The sequence below is a fragment of the Anser cygnoides genome, chromosome 1 (assembly GCF_040182565.1).
Source record: "Anser cygnoides isolate HZ-2024a breed goose chromosome 1, Taihu_goose_T2T_genome, whole genome shotgun sequence".
Lineage (NCBI taxonomy): Eukaryota > Metazoa > Chordata > Aves > Anseriformes > Anatidae > Anser > Anser cygnoides.
The window spans coordinates 116062712-116077741 of record NC_089873.1 but is presented as its reverse complement, the minus strand read 5'-3'; the positions used below and the strand labels follow the sequence as shown (position 1 = coordinate 116077741).

Below are 15030 nucleotides of genomic sequence, written 5' to 3'. Positions count from 1 at the left end.
TTTTGTCATTTTCAACAACATTTTTAAGGTGAAGCCCTTTTAAAACTCGTACATTAAATGAAGAGGCCCCATCTAAAGTTAGAAAATTCTTATATGTGAGATAAATATGGGGCAAGAGCAAGTATCATTAAACTTCTACGAGGCCATGAAATATGTTCTTTAAATAAGGATGAAATACGGTAATGAATACTTGCATTGTTTGGGTCTCACTGTTAAGTAAGAATGGTTATTTGAGAAGAGGGCTCAGTGAACTGTTTGCTTAGGGGGGAAAAGAAAAAAAAAAACACACACCATTGTTTCCAATATGTGCAGAATCAGGATGGTTAAAGACAAAGGGCTGAAGTGAAGACCTCTCATGTGAAAGGGGAACGTGTCATTGTCTGTACAGAGTTCCTGACAAGCAACTTCTGGGCATTTACTTTACTTTGGGAGATGTTCCCTGCGTGGTGTTGTTGAACTGTTGTCCTTTGTGTGAACTGATACATAGACTTGGATATCTACACTAAACCACATTTATTCTCCATTTCCGTTTATCTCATCCTTATTTTGGGATATTACCACAGGTGGTCAAATAACTATTTTTATATTAGCAGATGCCCATTTTAATCCTTAACAGATAACAGGTACAACAGGCATGCTGCTAGCACAGCCTAGTTTACTGTGGTTTGCCAAACTGGTGTGTGTGTTCCTCTCTCTGGAGAGGCTGATAGTTGCTTGTAAATAAGAAGCTAAACCTGTTTGTACCTGTGAAAGTTATTCATTAGGTGCTGCTGGAGTACATGCATGCTTTTATTTAAATACTTACGTATGTATATAATACATTTATTTGAATATATGACTGTATATGACTCAAGGGGTGGCTGGATATTTCTGCCCAGTGCTGCAGCCCACACTACCAGGTTTGGAGTCTGGTAGCACGAACACCAGCCTTCCTTGTCACAGTAGTAAACTTGATGGACAAGGCCTTCGTATCGTGGTGCCTTTCTTGTAAATGCTCTCCCAGTTCATGTGATAAATGGAGTTTTTTATTTGATCCTCCCTCTTCCTGCCCATGCAATCTGTTTGCAGCATTTAATTCTGGATATTTGTTTTAAAGTTTCATTAAGCTGATGCGAGCTTGTTTCTTTTAGTACTGTGGCGTGGGGGGATGTTGAAGTTATTCCAGAGCGGATTTTAATTCTAGTAAGAAGCTTTAATTTAAAAGAAAAAGAATGGGGAGGGGGAAGAGCTTTCCACTATTTTACTGCCAATTTGTGTACAAAGTATAGGTTTAATATTCTTGTAGTGTGTTGCAGAAAGGCTGGACTCCTCTCCCAAGTAGATTGCAATGCTGCTCTATCCTTTAGTCTTGCATTTGGTTTTATGAATGAGCTGCTGAAACTTTGAAAATACGCATAATCTGTTATGGTAAAGTTGTTTTGTTTTAAAAGAATGAACCTATAAACACCTCTCTATGTGGAAAAATGGCTAAAAAGTTTGTGTGCAGTTTTTTCTTTTAAAGCTGATTCTATTGGGATATTTCCAGACGATATCTAAGTTTTTAAACAGTCATTTCTTCAGGTGGCCAAAGCGGATTAAGTTTTGCTCAACCTTAATGCTGAATGCTGTCCTTTGCACCTTTCTGTATTGCACTTCTAGAATGGGAGTGTGTCAAAGCAGTTATAGGGATCTTATATAGGATCTTAACCCTAAGGTTGGGTTACGCAATTTCATCCACACTTAAGAACTGGTCAAAATGATCAATTTGAACCAGTAACGTGTGTGCCACTAGTATGTTATGATATACTGTTACAAGTATTTACAATACTTTTCCTGTTTCAGGTATAACTTACCACATTAAATGTCTTGCATCTGCCTGTTCAGCCTTACTTCATATAGTAACTGCTATGGGCAGCAGCTATTTGTCTACGTGATAGTATTGGAAGACAGTGTATAATTTAAGTTTCAGCTCTTCACTTTCATGTGGATTAATTCAGCTTTTATGCAGTATTCAGCAGCGTGCTATATTTTGGCCATAAAATCACACAGTACAAATAATAGTAACACCCATGTGTAATTTCTGGAAGCTATTAAAACAGGCAGTAAATGAATTAACTTTTGGAAATACTGAAAGAGGAATACTGTATGTGAGCAGTAAATAAGAGGGTCTACCTTCACATAAAGACCAGGTTTGGCATCTGAACAGATTTTTAATATCGGCATTCAAGTTGGACATATTGGATTTGTCCTATTACTTCTTTTTTAACTTAAATAATTTCCCAGTCTCTTAGAATACATCTTCATTGCATGTATCCTTGACAGAATTTAGGGAAAATGTTGCCCTATCCTAGCTTGACAAGTGATATATTGGGGAATAAAAAGACCAAATGCCTCGCCAGTGCTAAACACAGTAAGCTGGCCAGGAGCAAGGAACTGAACCTTGCTCAGGTTTGTCTCGGGCCGGTGTTCCAGTGCCTGAGGAGCCATCATTCTCAAAAGACGTTGGGCCACTCATTCCAACAGTTGAACAGCATTAGCAAGACGAGCTTTTTTCATCTGCTGTGAAATTAGAGCATTCCCTGTAAAACCTCCTCTTCCCTAAATGTTTGCTTGAAAAAATGTTTAGTTGCCTACCTTTCTGCAAAGGAATACACAGGAGCTGCTGTGATTTTTCCCTCTGTTTGCAGAGTACAGGTAGAGAATCATGAAAAGCAATGAGACCGAGCTAGAACAAAATTGGCTGTTCATTCTGTTATCAGGAAATAATGTCATGTAATATAATGTAGATGATTTTGTGGTTCCCATGTTTACCCATCTTGGTGAAAAAATCAGTAATGGCTCCAAAGAAATAGGAGATAGGCATCAATTCTGAGGAAAGTGAACTTTGCAAAAGACACTTCCACCAAAACAGCGATTTTTAAAAAAATCAAATCTATGCAAATCTATTTTAAGAACTTCTGGTGTTAATTTTTGGCAGTATCTTATCAACAATTCTGTTTTCATTAGAATGCAAAATGTCTAAAGCATTTATTTTAGTAGCATCATTCATGGTATTTACTGATCAAATATCTGTTTTAAAGCCCAGCTTAAGAAGCAAGTGTTGTATTAAAAATAAAAATACTGATTGGAAGATTCCCTGTTAGAAGTAATCTTGCAGTTTCAGTCTCTAAGGAACTGAACGGTTTAAGTGCTTTCTCTGTATGTGAAAGCGCTTAAAATTGTGAAATCTATCCAGGGCTTGTATCTGCATGAAATAATAATCTCTTTTTTGAACAGAGAGTCTAAAAAGTGTAATAATTCATTTTAAAAAGTAATTTTGGTATGAAAATTACAGCTTTAATGATGGAAGTATTAGTAGTGTGAAAGCAGGTGTTTGCTAAGCTAGGTAATTTGTAAGCTAATTTCTAGAGGGATGCTAAAGAATGTTAATTTAAAACCCTTTCATCATCTCAAAGCAAAAGACTAATCCTGAGAGTTAAATATATGCTCGGGACTCGGTGGCTGTATTTTTAATAAAGGCTTAAGGTAAATTCCACATAACAGTTGAAATCAAAAAATGCTTTTGTGTATTTCATTAAACATGGGAGTGTTTGTGCTTAATGAACTAGCTGTTGCAGGAATGTAAGTTATTAAAAGGCATTTTTCAATCTTTTTTGTAGAATCAACGTCTGAGAAGACTGGACAAAGCGGAAAAGTGCTCAGGAGCCGGACATGTATCATTAACTACAAGAAACATACAAAGCTGTCTAATGTGATGGAGAAAAAAAATCCACGAAGGTGTGCCACTCTGGCAGCTAATAAGATAAAGATAATGAGTGATACAAAGGAAGAGTTATCAAGCTCAGAAAGTGTTTACACAGTGAAAAAGAACAGGAGGCAGCTTCATGGCGGTGTATCTGCAGCATCCAGGAAGAAACCAATCAGCAGCTCGGAGGTAGATGTTAGCTTAATGTCTGAAAATGAGAAAGAACAGTGTTCTGGCAGAAAAAAGCTTTCTTGCCCTGAATCATCTGCTCCTAAGAGAAAATATATTAGCGAGTCTGAAAATGAAAAAACGGAATCTGAGGTGGAGGTAGAAGTGACTCAGAAGCAGAATGATGGTAACAACAAGCAGACGCATAGAACTGTCCGTGCTGCAGCTCTTAAAAACGCATGCCACTCTTCAGGGGAGGATTCCACAAACCACAAGGTAGAAAACGGGAGAAACTGGAGAACTTCTGGTCAGTCAACTTCAGCTCACAACCATCATATGAGCAACTCTGAGGAGGAGGTGGATTCTGAGTTAGGTAAACGTGAAACTAAAAATATGAGACAAGTACCAAAAAGAAAGTCTAGAGCTCGCTTCAAAAGATCAAAATTATCAAATGACTTAAAAGAAACACCAGAATCTGAAACGGGGGGGAAGAAAGATGAAAAAAGCTCAGTATCGGAGAACATGGAAACACCTGAGACTGCAGGAAGCTCAAAAGCCAGTTTCAATTGTTCTTCTGATTCAGACTCTGGAACTGATAACAGTATCTACAGTGATGCCACAGAAACAAAAAAGAGAAAAAGAAAAACAGACGTCATTAGAAAAGAAACTTCCAATTTATCTAAGCCTTCCAGAAGACCCCAGCGAAGGAAACGTTGGAAACCTAATCAAGAAAATGACTCTGAAGATTTGGATTACACCAAATATAGAAGAGCTAATCGGCGTTCTAAGATAAGAACTCGAAATAGGGGTAGACGGACTGTGAGATACGACGATTGTGACGATGACGACGACGATGACAGAGGTTTAGGTGACGTAGTTCGTGAAACGTAACCTTAAGAGGAAAAGCCAGCCCACTTTTTTTTTTTTTTTATTATGGTAATAGCACTAGAACTCACGACGGATGCTGGCTCTTCCTTGTCCTACATTTCAGGGAATATATTTATATTTTTCTATGAAAAAGTTATGAATGTGATTAGATCATGACTTTCTCCTTTTCATATTTTGACTTGCACTTGCCTGCCCATGTAGCAGCATTTAGCACAGATGCCAAAATGTGCCTCATTATAGGGGCAATTTTTTTGTCTTTACTGGTATTTTATTACATATAACAAGAGTTTAAAAAAAACGAAGTTAAAACACTGCGCAACAGGTTAATAGCAGTATGTTGAGTATTATTGTTATGGGTGCTGCAATGGAATACTACCTAGGTCATACAACATTCAAGAACAGATTTCAAACATCTCTAATGCTGTATGAAATCATATACAATATTAACAGGCTTATAAATAATAATGTACACTATAAAAATCCGGTGGATGCTAGTGTTGCATCAAAAGCGTAATGAGCAGTCACTATGGTAACAACATTACAGCTTGTATTAGTACAGATGCTAAATGTTCTGTACGTTCGTAATTGAAAACATACAACTAGGACCAGTTACCAGTGAAAAAGTGTATTTGCCATTTAAAAAGGCATATTGGTGCTGGTGAAGAGAGTTTATGCTGACAGGTAGTACTATCATTAATGTGACTTCTATCCTGTAAACTAAACTTAAGAATATGAAATGCAGGTGAACTCTTGGGCCTAAGGGTTTTTGTGTGTTTTCTTTATAAAATAGAAAAACCAACAAAACACTTGTTCTGTTTTTTTTATGCGTGAAAAGTTTGAGGTGCAGGATTCTTACATTCCAGACCTTTTTGCTATATCTCTGTTGTTCTTCCATATTTAAACTTCTAAGTGCTTTAATGTTAGATTTTTGCATTGATTAAACATATCAGTTTGGACTGTTGAAGTATATCTACCGATTTTTGAAATGCTTGAGGTGGCTCCTGTTGTCAAGAAATAATTATTGCATAGGAGATCAGAGAAAATTTCTCCAGGGAAAAAATGTATAAATTCTTGGTTGGCCTGTGTATCAAACGGGAATGTGTAGCACCTCTAAATTCTTCCCTTGTTTTTTCGTGGAGCTGTGCTGGCTGAAGCCACCAGGTCACTGCCTTCAATCCAACACGAGGTGCTTGGCAATCTCAGCTCCTGTCCCACTCTGCTATAGGTTTTCCTGCCTCTCCTCTGCTGGTTCAGTTTCTCACACAGCTGATGTATGCAGTTCCTGATCTCCTTGTTCAATAGGGGATACGGTAGTGTTAGATCTGTCCTAGCTTAGCTCGTTTTAACTGAACTAGCAAGCTTGTGAGTTAGTTTTCTAGCAGCTTGGACAGGTGATAGTATCTGGAAGGGCTTTGGGGAAAAAAAAAATGTTAGTGCAGCTTTATAATCAGACTTATTAACAAGTGCTTATGCAAATGGCAGTGAAGTAATGGAAAAAGGACCAAGTGCTGCCTACCAGCAGTTAGTGAGAACCACGTCTCCAGCAGTGGTGCTGACATTGTGCCAAAAGGTGCATTGACCATCACAGCATTTTGGATCTAGAATGTCATCTCGGTATAGAGAAGTACTATTTTTTTTCCTTAAAACTTCTGTATGAAGTCCAAGATTAACCTAGTTTATGTCATTCTTGCCCCAGGAATTTTCTTTATTTAGTGCATAGTCTTTAATATAATAGCAGAATTTTGTACATTCAACGTACATGTTTATTTGAAATCTTTAAGTTGGTTTATAAAATATGAACACAGTTGTGTTTAGTGATGAAACCTGACTCTTCAAAGTGGCTTTGTGTGTTTTATCTCTTATCAGCATCTCTGTTAAAAAGAACAAGTCAACTGGTATTTTTGTGTTATCCATAAATTGAGTACTTTGTTTAGCAGCTGCTTATAAGTAACGTTCTATGAAATATAACTTCCAATATAGGGGTAAAAACTGATATAAGAGCTTTTATAAGTGATCATCACAATTTTTATTAAGTTCAAACAGCTAAAATTGGGCTGCTAGGTTTGTACTTATAATTCAGCCTTAGATTTAAAAAGAAGGTTTTCTTTCTTGCCATTCAGATGTTGTATTCTCTGTCATACTGCACTCATGCACTGTATGTTCGTGATGATCCCAGACCACTGAGAGCAGATTCTGGCCTCTGTATTTGTCTATCCAAGAGGAAATTACTAGCTTAGGGGTCGTAACACTTTCTTTTGTAAGCAAAGCAAATACTGTTTTGTATTTCTTGTTTTTATATCCAGATTGCGGAGCCAGGAGGAGGGGAGACGATTAAATGGTAAAGGGATTTTTGTTGCTCTTTCACCCCCTATGAGTTTGGATGTATTTATTTATTTATTTGTAAATGGGGCACGGTTACTCTGAGAACTGGGTCTCCTGAGTCTTGCAGAGAAGCCCCCCTTGCCCTCTTCCTGGTGACCGCAATCATTCAACACTATTTATTATTTGGTCTAGCTGTACTCAGGGAAGTAAAGTGATTTAAGTAGACCTGAAAAAAAAAAAAAGTAGTATCTTTTATTTAAAGCTGCTTAATGTGTGATGCCGGTTTTCTGTGTTTTGGGTGTTTTTTTTGTTTTTTGCTTTTTAAAGCAGGACCTGACTAGGCTAACAGCACCAACAGCGGGCAATACTAAAAGCGCAGGCCAAAAGCGTTAGGCGAAATCACTCTTAGTCCCGAAGACTTGCGCTGTACATGTAGACGCGGACCAAAGTAAAGCTATACGTCTCAACCCTAACCTCACTGTATTATTTGCGAACGCCCGGCACCTCCACTCCCCCCCCCTCCTTGGTAACGGGCTGAGGGGGTGTGCGGGTGGGGGGGGGGGGCGGCTGAGGCGGGTAACGGCCCTAACGGCGGTAACGGCCCTAACGGCCGTAACGGGCGCCCGCTCGGTGGCGCTGAGGGGAGCCCTGCGGGCGCGGCGCGCATGCGCGGGGCCTTGAGGGGGAGAGGCCGGGGGCGGGCGGCCATGGCGACGTTCTTCGGGGAGGTGGTGGCGGCGCCGTCCCGGGCCGGCGTGGACGACGACGAGGAGGAGGCGGCGGGGGAGGCCCTGGAGGAGACGCCCGAGGACCGGGAGATCCGCAGGAGGGTGGAGGAGAAGAGGTAGCGGCGAGGGGAGGCTGGGCGGGGAGGAAGGGGGGGGTCCGCGGCGGCGGTGTCCGGGCTGCTGCAGGGCCCCTCCGGCTGTGTCGCAGGGAGGTGGCCGTGCGCTGGGCGCTGCCCGCGGGAGAAGCCGCGCCGGGAGTCGCCCCGGAGCCCCTGCCCTGCTCCAGGTTCGTCGTCGCCGTGGGACACAACGCCGCAGGTAGGCGGTGCGCGCCGGGAAGCCGGCCGGTCGGTCCTCACGGGGTGGCGTGTGGTGCGAGCTTCGCAAAGCGAGGAGTTGGGGAAGGTGTTTTCTCTGCGTGCTGCAGCCCTCACGGGTGTCCAGCCCGTCATTTAGGAAGCACAGGTTTAACCCCGAGGCTGCTGAGCTGTCCAGAGAAAGCCGAAGTTAGGCTGTGCCTATAAAGCACGGTTCTTGTTCCAGCAGCTTACGTGGAAAAACAATCTCTTCTCAGTAAAGAGGGAGAAAGCAGAGATTGTTTTCTCTCTGGACCTTAATGGGGACAGCGCCCTTTATCTTTCAACTGATTTGTGTCTGGTGTCTGGATAGTTTGTTAATTTGGAAGTTTCCTTCCAGTGATGACAGGTTGCTCAGTGCAGTCTGGTGTTTACAAGTTAGGTGACTATCAACATTATAAAACTGCATGTCAGTAAGCTGTAACGTTTCTGTCCATACTTCAATATACACATGAGATGGCCTGGAGTTACATGAACTTGCCTTCATCCCTGCTGTCCTCAGATCGTTTAGAACTGACCAAATATTTTGGTTAGCGTTCTTAGAATTGCAAATGTTCTTTCACTCACCACTTTCTTTTAAAGTTTTTGGATGTGCATTAACTCTTCCTACGTGAGTATAAGAATATATCTGAGGTTTTATTGTCCGAATTTTGGAAATTTTCCATGTCCTCCTGTAAAGTCCATTTCATTTTTTTTAACATCCTTGGCAAAGTCTAGCTTAAATGTGAATACTTCTGACTTTAGTTCTTCCTCACCTTCTTTCTTTACTAATGAACAATGATCGTTTTGCACATCTTTTTTTTCTTGATCAGTCCTTTTTTTTACCTTTTAATTCTACGATTGTTCATAATGTCCTGTTTGAGGTGGCTATTTACTCATTAGGTCCAGAGTCTTAAGGTAACCTCTCCCTTCCCCCTTCCTCCCCACACCATGGTCTTGAGCTTCTGAGTAGCTCTTTTCCTGTAGATATAAAGTTTTTTGTAGTTTTCTTTTTAAGTTTTCAATACATTTGTCGTTCAGGTTTTTCCTTTAAAAATAAAGATATATTTTAGACCTGCCATATGTTTAACAGGAACTAATTTGATTTATGATCTTTTGATTTAGTATCTCTTTCGTCACAAAGCCTTGGGTACTCATGTGTCTGCTTCCTAGAGACAGCCTAATAGTTTTGCCTTGCTGGCTCAGTGTTTGTTTTGTCTGAGAAATCTGGTAAATGTCAAAAAAAGTGTTAGAGTAGCATTTAATAATATTTAGTAATATTTAATACTTAACAATTAATAGCATTAAATATTTAGTAGCATTTGTTCTTACTGTATGCTAACAGAATCAAAGTTGATTGTAGCAATGCAGTTCCTAGTAGTACATGTTTTTGATGTTAGGGATCTCTACCTATATCTAGAACTGCTCTTTATCTTAAGTCTTGGTACAATGAGATTACTCATGTTCTTGATCTTTGCTAGATGTGGTCAATAAATACGCTATTATTACATTTTAATTTGAGGAGGTTGTAAAGAAATACAGCTAGTTCAGCTACTTATTTGTAGAACAGAGATTTTATTCTTTATAAATTAACAGAATTTATTTTGCAGCTTTCCTGTCGTCTTTTATTCTGGATTCTACGTGTTGGGAAGTAGTTGGAGCTGTGAAACTGTGGAATGAATGGTGTCGAACATCCAATACAACAAACGTCCTCCCAACAGATTCTTTCTGCCTGTTCTATCGATTAATATCAGATCCAACAGTAAGTGACTTATGCGTGAATTCTTCTGCATTTTAGCTTTCTGAAAAAGCGAGCAGCCACCTTGCAACCCCCACCCTGCCAGGAGCAAACTGAGCACAAAGGATTATGGTGCTGTATTTGGATTAAACTCACAGAAGGTTTGAAGGGTTGTTACACTCGCTGAGATCACCTGAAGTTCTGTCCGAGGAAGTTCAGTACAAAGATGATGCGTTGCATGGCTGAATGTTTTAATACCAGTTATGAATGAAAAGCTCATGTTGAAATAAAGGTGAAGAAGCCCAAGAATATTTAACAAGTTGTCAGCTGCAGTCGTACCACCTTTATATGCGATCATGAGCTGTTATGTTCTTTAAACCATTTGCTCACACAACCTTTTTTTTTTCCCTTCAGGTTTTGTTGTGTCAGTGTAGTTGCTATGTTGCTGAGGATCAACAGTTCCAGTGGCTTGAAAAGGTATGATTGTCAAAACAATTTATAGAGCAATGAAATCTTAGGACTGGGGGGTCTTTAAGTTACTGCATTTGCTTCTTTTCTCTCTACTCTTCTAAACACAACAGTATTGTAAGTAACTTTCTACTGTGGCTTTCTTTCCTGAGTACTCAACAAATGAACAAATCTGTTCGCAAATCCTTTGATTTAATTTTTTAGTGCTGCCAGTTATATCTGCTGTAACTCACTGTGCAGTTACATCTTTTAGAGAGTTCCAATTTTGTTCCTTTTCTGTTTTCCGATCTCTTTCCATGGCTTGTTTCAACTGTATTGCAGCTGTGGGAGAATTCTTCCCTAAAAAATAACAATGTGTACAGTTCCCAGATAAACATGTTGTGAAACTCATGGTAGAAAGTGTCCTTACTGATGGGTGTGATCTGTTTCGTTCACAAGGTGGAACTCTAAAGGAAGCTGCCTCCAAAGCAGTATCTATCCCATTCTTGTCATATATTGTTTGCTATGTGGGCTGCCCCACGTACACAAACTCAAGTACACGAATGCTGCTGGTTGTTCAGATCGCCCCAGACAACACCACATTGATTTTAATAACATAAAACCAGGGGGAATTTTCTGGCTGTTGATTTTCTGTGTGAATTTGGGTCACATCTTAGCCTCAGGCAAGAAGGACTTATTTTGTATTGCTGCTTGTTTGCTAATCTGCCTTCCTTTGAATCTGTACTGATCCGATGAGCAAGCATTTTGATTCGAAAGCCATTACATCATGCCGAAGTTGTGCAGGTCTGTGGTGTGAGATCAGAGCAGCGTGTCTGCCAAGGCCTCAGGCCAAGCTAAGCGGTGCCTGCTTTGTCCAGCCTGCCAGCTGGGGCAGCTGGCACCAGAGAAGGATTACCTTGGGAGCAGGGTAGAGCTGTAGGAGGCTGCCGCTGTGAGACAGCCAGAGAGATTGTGGGAGGGCAAAGAGGACGAAAAGCTGGGGTAACTTCGTTGAGTGATTTAGAGATTTCAGGCAGAGGTTTGTGGAAAACGAGCTTTTTGTTGTTCCGTGGCTTGCTGAAAAGTTTAATTCACTTTTGGCAGTCAGTGATTGACTTCAAAGTTTAGAAACCTTAGGACCTTAAACGTTTTTGTTTTGCTATATTCCCCTTCATTTAAATTGGTATAAGAAAAGAAAGATTATTGTAGCTTCATTGTCTTCTCCGCTGCTGTTTTTTGCAGCTGTTTGCATATGTATTATTACAAACATAGGTGGTTTTGAACAGAAGAATTAACAGTTTTTACCGAGCCAATGTTACTGTGTATTTTTAGAAGTTATGGTTATTGTTAGTTTTAAACATACAGCTGAAGTGTTGTGCTTTTGCTTTCAGTGTGAGTTATGGGCCTGTTCTGTATGCTGTGTAAATTCTCATTAACTGTGCATCCTCACAGTCTGCATGAATCAGATCTTTTCATTCTTGTGCTTTCTCAGTAAGCGATCACAGACGAAGTAAGAACGCAGAAAGTGAAGTTTTGCAGAAATGTGTACTAGCTGGTGCTTCCAACAAAATAAACCATTGTGGTTTAATCTGGCAGACAGCAAAACGCTATACAGCCATTTCCTCACACCCTTTATTCTTCTGCAGCAGGATGGAAGTGAAAGTTAAAAAGTGCAAGAACTCATGGCTTCAGATAAGGTCAATTTAATAAGAAAGGGGATACATATAGGATGGGATACAAATAGGATGGGGGGGGAGAGAAACAGGAAAAAAAATAACAAAAACACTATACAAAGCACGTGGTACACAACAGAGTTGCTCACCACCAGCCAACCAATGCCCAGCCTGTCTCTGAGCAGCGGCAGCCCTCCTGCCAACTCCCCTTGGTTTCATTGCTGAGCACGATCCTGGAGAGGAGAGTGTCTGGAGCAGAAGGCAGCTGTTTGCTACCTAAACTGAAAATGAAATTTGTCTTTGTGTTTTTACACCGTTACTGTGAGCAGATAAATTTGGCTGATGTATTAACATTTTTTTTCAGGTTTTTGGCCATATACGAAAGGAAGGCTTGCAAGTAACCATTCTTTCAACGTGTCCTGTAGCTGATTATAAAACTCAGGAATCCACTTTAACACTTCCATCTCCATTTCTGAAAGCCTTAAAGACGAAAGAATTCAAAGAGCAGGTCTGCTGCCCACTGCTGGAACAACCAAACATAGTGCGAGATCTGCCTGCTGCTGGTATTTTGCAATCTCATTTATTGTGCTGCTGGTAGCAATATATAAATTTTTTTGAAGAGCATCCCATTGCAATTAGAATTTTTAGTTAATTATATGAAGTGTCTAGCAAGTTATCTTTTTGAAAGTTTATTCTTAACTATTCAACATCTTTTGTTGCCTCATAAAATAAGGACAGATCTAAAAAACACACGCAATGCCTTTTACCACTTATGTGCGTGACATCAGTACTAGCAAATTATTCAGCATAACTATGCGAAGTGTACTGTATATTGTTTTCTGGAGTATTTTAGTTTCTTGTGAAATAAACATGTTCTGGTAAGTTATTTCCCTCTGGTAGTGTCCAATTTGAGGTTTATAAACTCCTTTCTCCTTTCTAAAGTTAAAATAGGTTCCTCGATACTACTGATTGACCTCATGAAAAAGTTAAATTTAGTTCTATTGTGTACTCATTATGGAGGACCAAATTAATGGAAGCATCACGAGGAAAAATTTGCATTGCAAGAGCTAAAAGCAGATGTTTTTTCTAGAAAAAGAAAATTTATCTCATTTGCACTTTGATTTTGTTTTAACAGAAACTCCTATTACTTTTGTTTACTAATAATACGTGATTTCCAGTGAAGGTATTTACCAGAAAGAAAGATGAACTGCATTTTACTGCTTTTTGTTAGTTTATTTTCTTGTGTAACTGGGGAATGAGGGATGGCTTCTCTAGCAGTCAGGATCCTGAGTAGTTGATTTATAAATTTTCATGCTTTTAAAGTTCTGGCAAGATCAAGTGTGATTTTATACTTAGAAGTAAGGCTTCTTCGCTGCTGAATGTAATACGCGTTTTCTTTTCACTTGTATTTAGTTCTGAGTTACTGTCAAGTATGGCAGATTCCTGCAGTATTGTATCAGTGTTACACTGATGTCATCAAACTGGACACGGTTACAATTGAAGCGTTCAAGCCTCTGCTTTCTTCTGAGACCCTGAAGAATTTAGTCAAGGTAAGATCTCATATTGCAAAATTAATGGGAGATTTGGTCTGTCTTGTTCAGTCTGTCATTTCTTGTATTTGGCTGGTGATGTGACCCACCAGTAAGAGTGAGCGTGTGTACTGTGCAGAAAGGTGCAGGCTTTACTGACAGAATTCCTTAATGTAGGAAGTGATTTCTGGAATAGTACTCGCTGCAACTTTTCAGGCTCTTGCAGTGGTATTGGTATATCAAGGAGTAATTTCTTGTGATTATTCAAGCTACAGCTTCCTTTGGAAGTGTCCAAAATGTCTCAGTATATGTATCTTTTTCTGACATTCTACGTGCATATGGAAGATAGTTCTGTTTTCGCTCTGTATCTAACTGCCTTTTGTGATACACAAAAGCTGCTTAAGAAATTTTTAACCTACAGCTTTTTACTAGACTTACAAGACTGAATCCATAAAGATGATTTTGCAGTTTTGCACTAACCAAACAGCTCCGAAATCGTGGCGTTCTGCCTACTAAAGCAGATGTCTTGCTGCTTTCTGAAGTGTTTTTAATTGAAGTATAGTTGATTCAAAATCCATTCCTCAGTTTTGCCACTTGGACTTCTATTTCAGTGACAGAAGAGGTTTATAGGTACTGAAGTACTTCAGCTTTAAGTGCAGGAATTGGAGTTACAGGTCTGCTAAGTAAGTCTACCAGACTAGCGTGTAAATGTTTAAGCTTTGGAGGAAAACAACAGAAATGCAGGCCCTCCACTGTACGAGGGAGGGGGAACGCAAATTGAGGAATCCCATTGCATTGTTAAATTGCAAATTCCTTTGGAGCCTTTAGCAGTTTTCTGGATACCTTCATTCAGAAGACATGAGCTTTGCTTACAGTTAACATGTTAACCAAACTGTTATTCATGGTATTGAAAATTGGCATGGGTGACAGTGAGGGCTTGGGTTTTTTTTTTGTTTGGTTTGCTTTTGTCATTAACGTAGCTAATGCTGATCATCTCTTCCTTTTCCTAGGATGTATCTGAAAGCACGAAGAGTTTGAAGAAGTTGCTGACAACCAACGAAAATCACAATAATATCTATATCTAAAGAGGACACTTACAACACAGACTGCACTTTTTTAAACTCCTGTTTCTTCTGTAGAGGACATGTTGGAATTGTAGTTTTCCCTTAAAAGTAGAATAAATTCTGCTCAATTTTTACTTCTGAATTCATTTTTGGTACTTTCTAATTCATCAATACAAACATGTATATTTCTTCTGCAGGGGATGGGAGACTCTCTTCAGGAGCAATTTTATGTAGAAAAGATACCTGGTATATAAAAAGCAATTTTTTCTCTTCCTGAAGGAATTGTCTTATCTAAATGTATCCCCTATATACAAAAGAGGAAATGCAGTTAAGGTATTCTGTCTGTATCTAATGAGGACACCTATTTTTTTCTACTTCAGTTTGAAACAAGTTTTTTTTAATATCCTCTTTAAA

General features: G+C 39.5%; 2 protein-coding genes across 4 annotated transcripts in view; both read left to right on the top strand.

Moving 5' to 3' along the window:
- BRWD1 (bromodomain and WD repeat domain containing 1) overlaps positions 1-7575 on the top strand; it is a 59491-nt gene extending 51916 nt beyond the window's left edge. For all 3 annotated transcript variants that reach the window (XM_066978892.1, XM_066978890.1, XM_066978901.1), the window contains one exon: positions 3639-7575. In XM_066978892.1, coding sequence (XP_066834993.1) covers positions 3639-4783 — 1145 coding nt within the window. In that variant the 3' untranslated portion in view covers positions 4784-7575. The remainder of the gene's footprint in view (positions 1-3638) is intronic.
- A 161-nt stretch (positions 7576-7736) lies between these two features.
- On the top strand, positions 7737-14750 carry PSMG1 (proteasome assembly chaperone 1). The gene is made up of 7 exons (XM_048071402.2): positions 7737-7946; positions 8039-8148; positions 9776-9927; positions 10318-10380; positions 12388-12586; positions 13437-13573; positions 14563-14750. Exons 1-7 carry the CDS (start codon positions 7768-7770, stop codon positions 14635-14637), a joined length of 915 nt encoding a protein of 304 aa, XP_047927359.2. The 5' UTR covers positions 7737-7767; the 3' UTR covers positions 14638-14750.
- The last annotated feature ends 280 nt before the right edge of the window (positions 14751-15030 follow it).

Excerpts from the sequence above, each read along its gene's own strand:
- PSMG1 (XM_048071402.2), top strand. The coding sequence starts at position 7,768 with ATGCGCGGGGCCTTGAGGGGGAGAGGCCGGGGGCGGGCGGCCATGGCG. Across the intron at positions 12,587-13,436 it reads GCGAGATCTGCCTGCTGCTG|TTCTGAGTTACTGTCAAGTA; the intron begins GTATTTTGCAAT and ends ACTTGTATTTAG. Across the intron at positions 13,574-14,562 it reads CCCTGAAGAATTTAGTCAAG|GATGTATCTGAAAGCACGAA; the intron begins GTAAGATCTCAT and ends TCCTTTTCCTAG.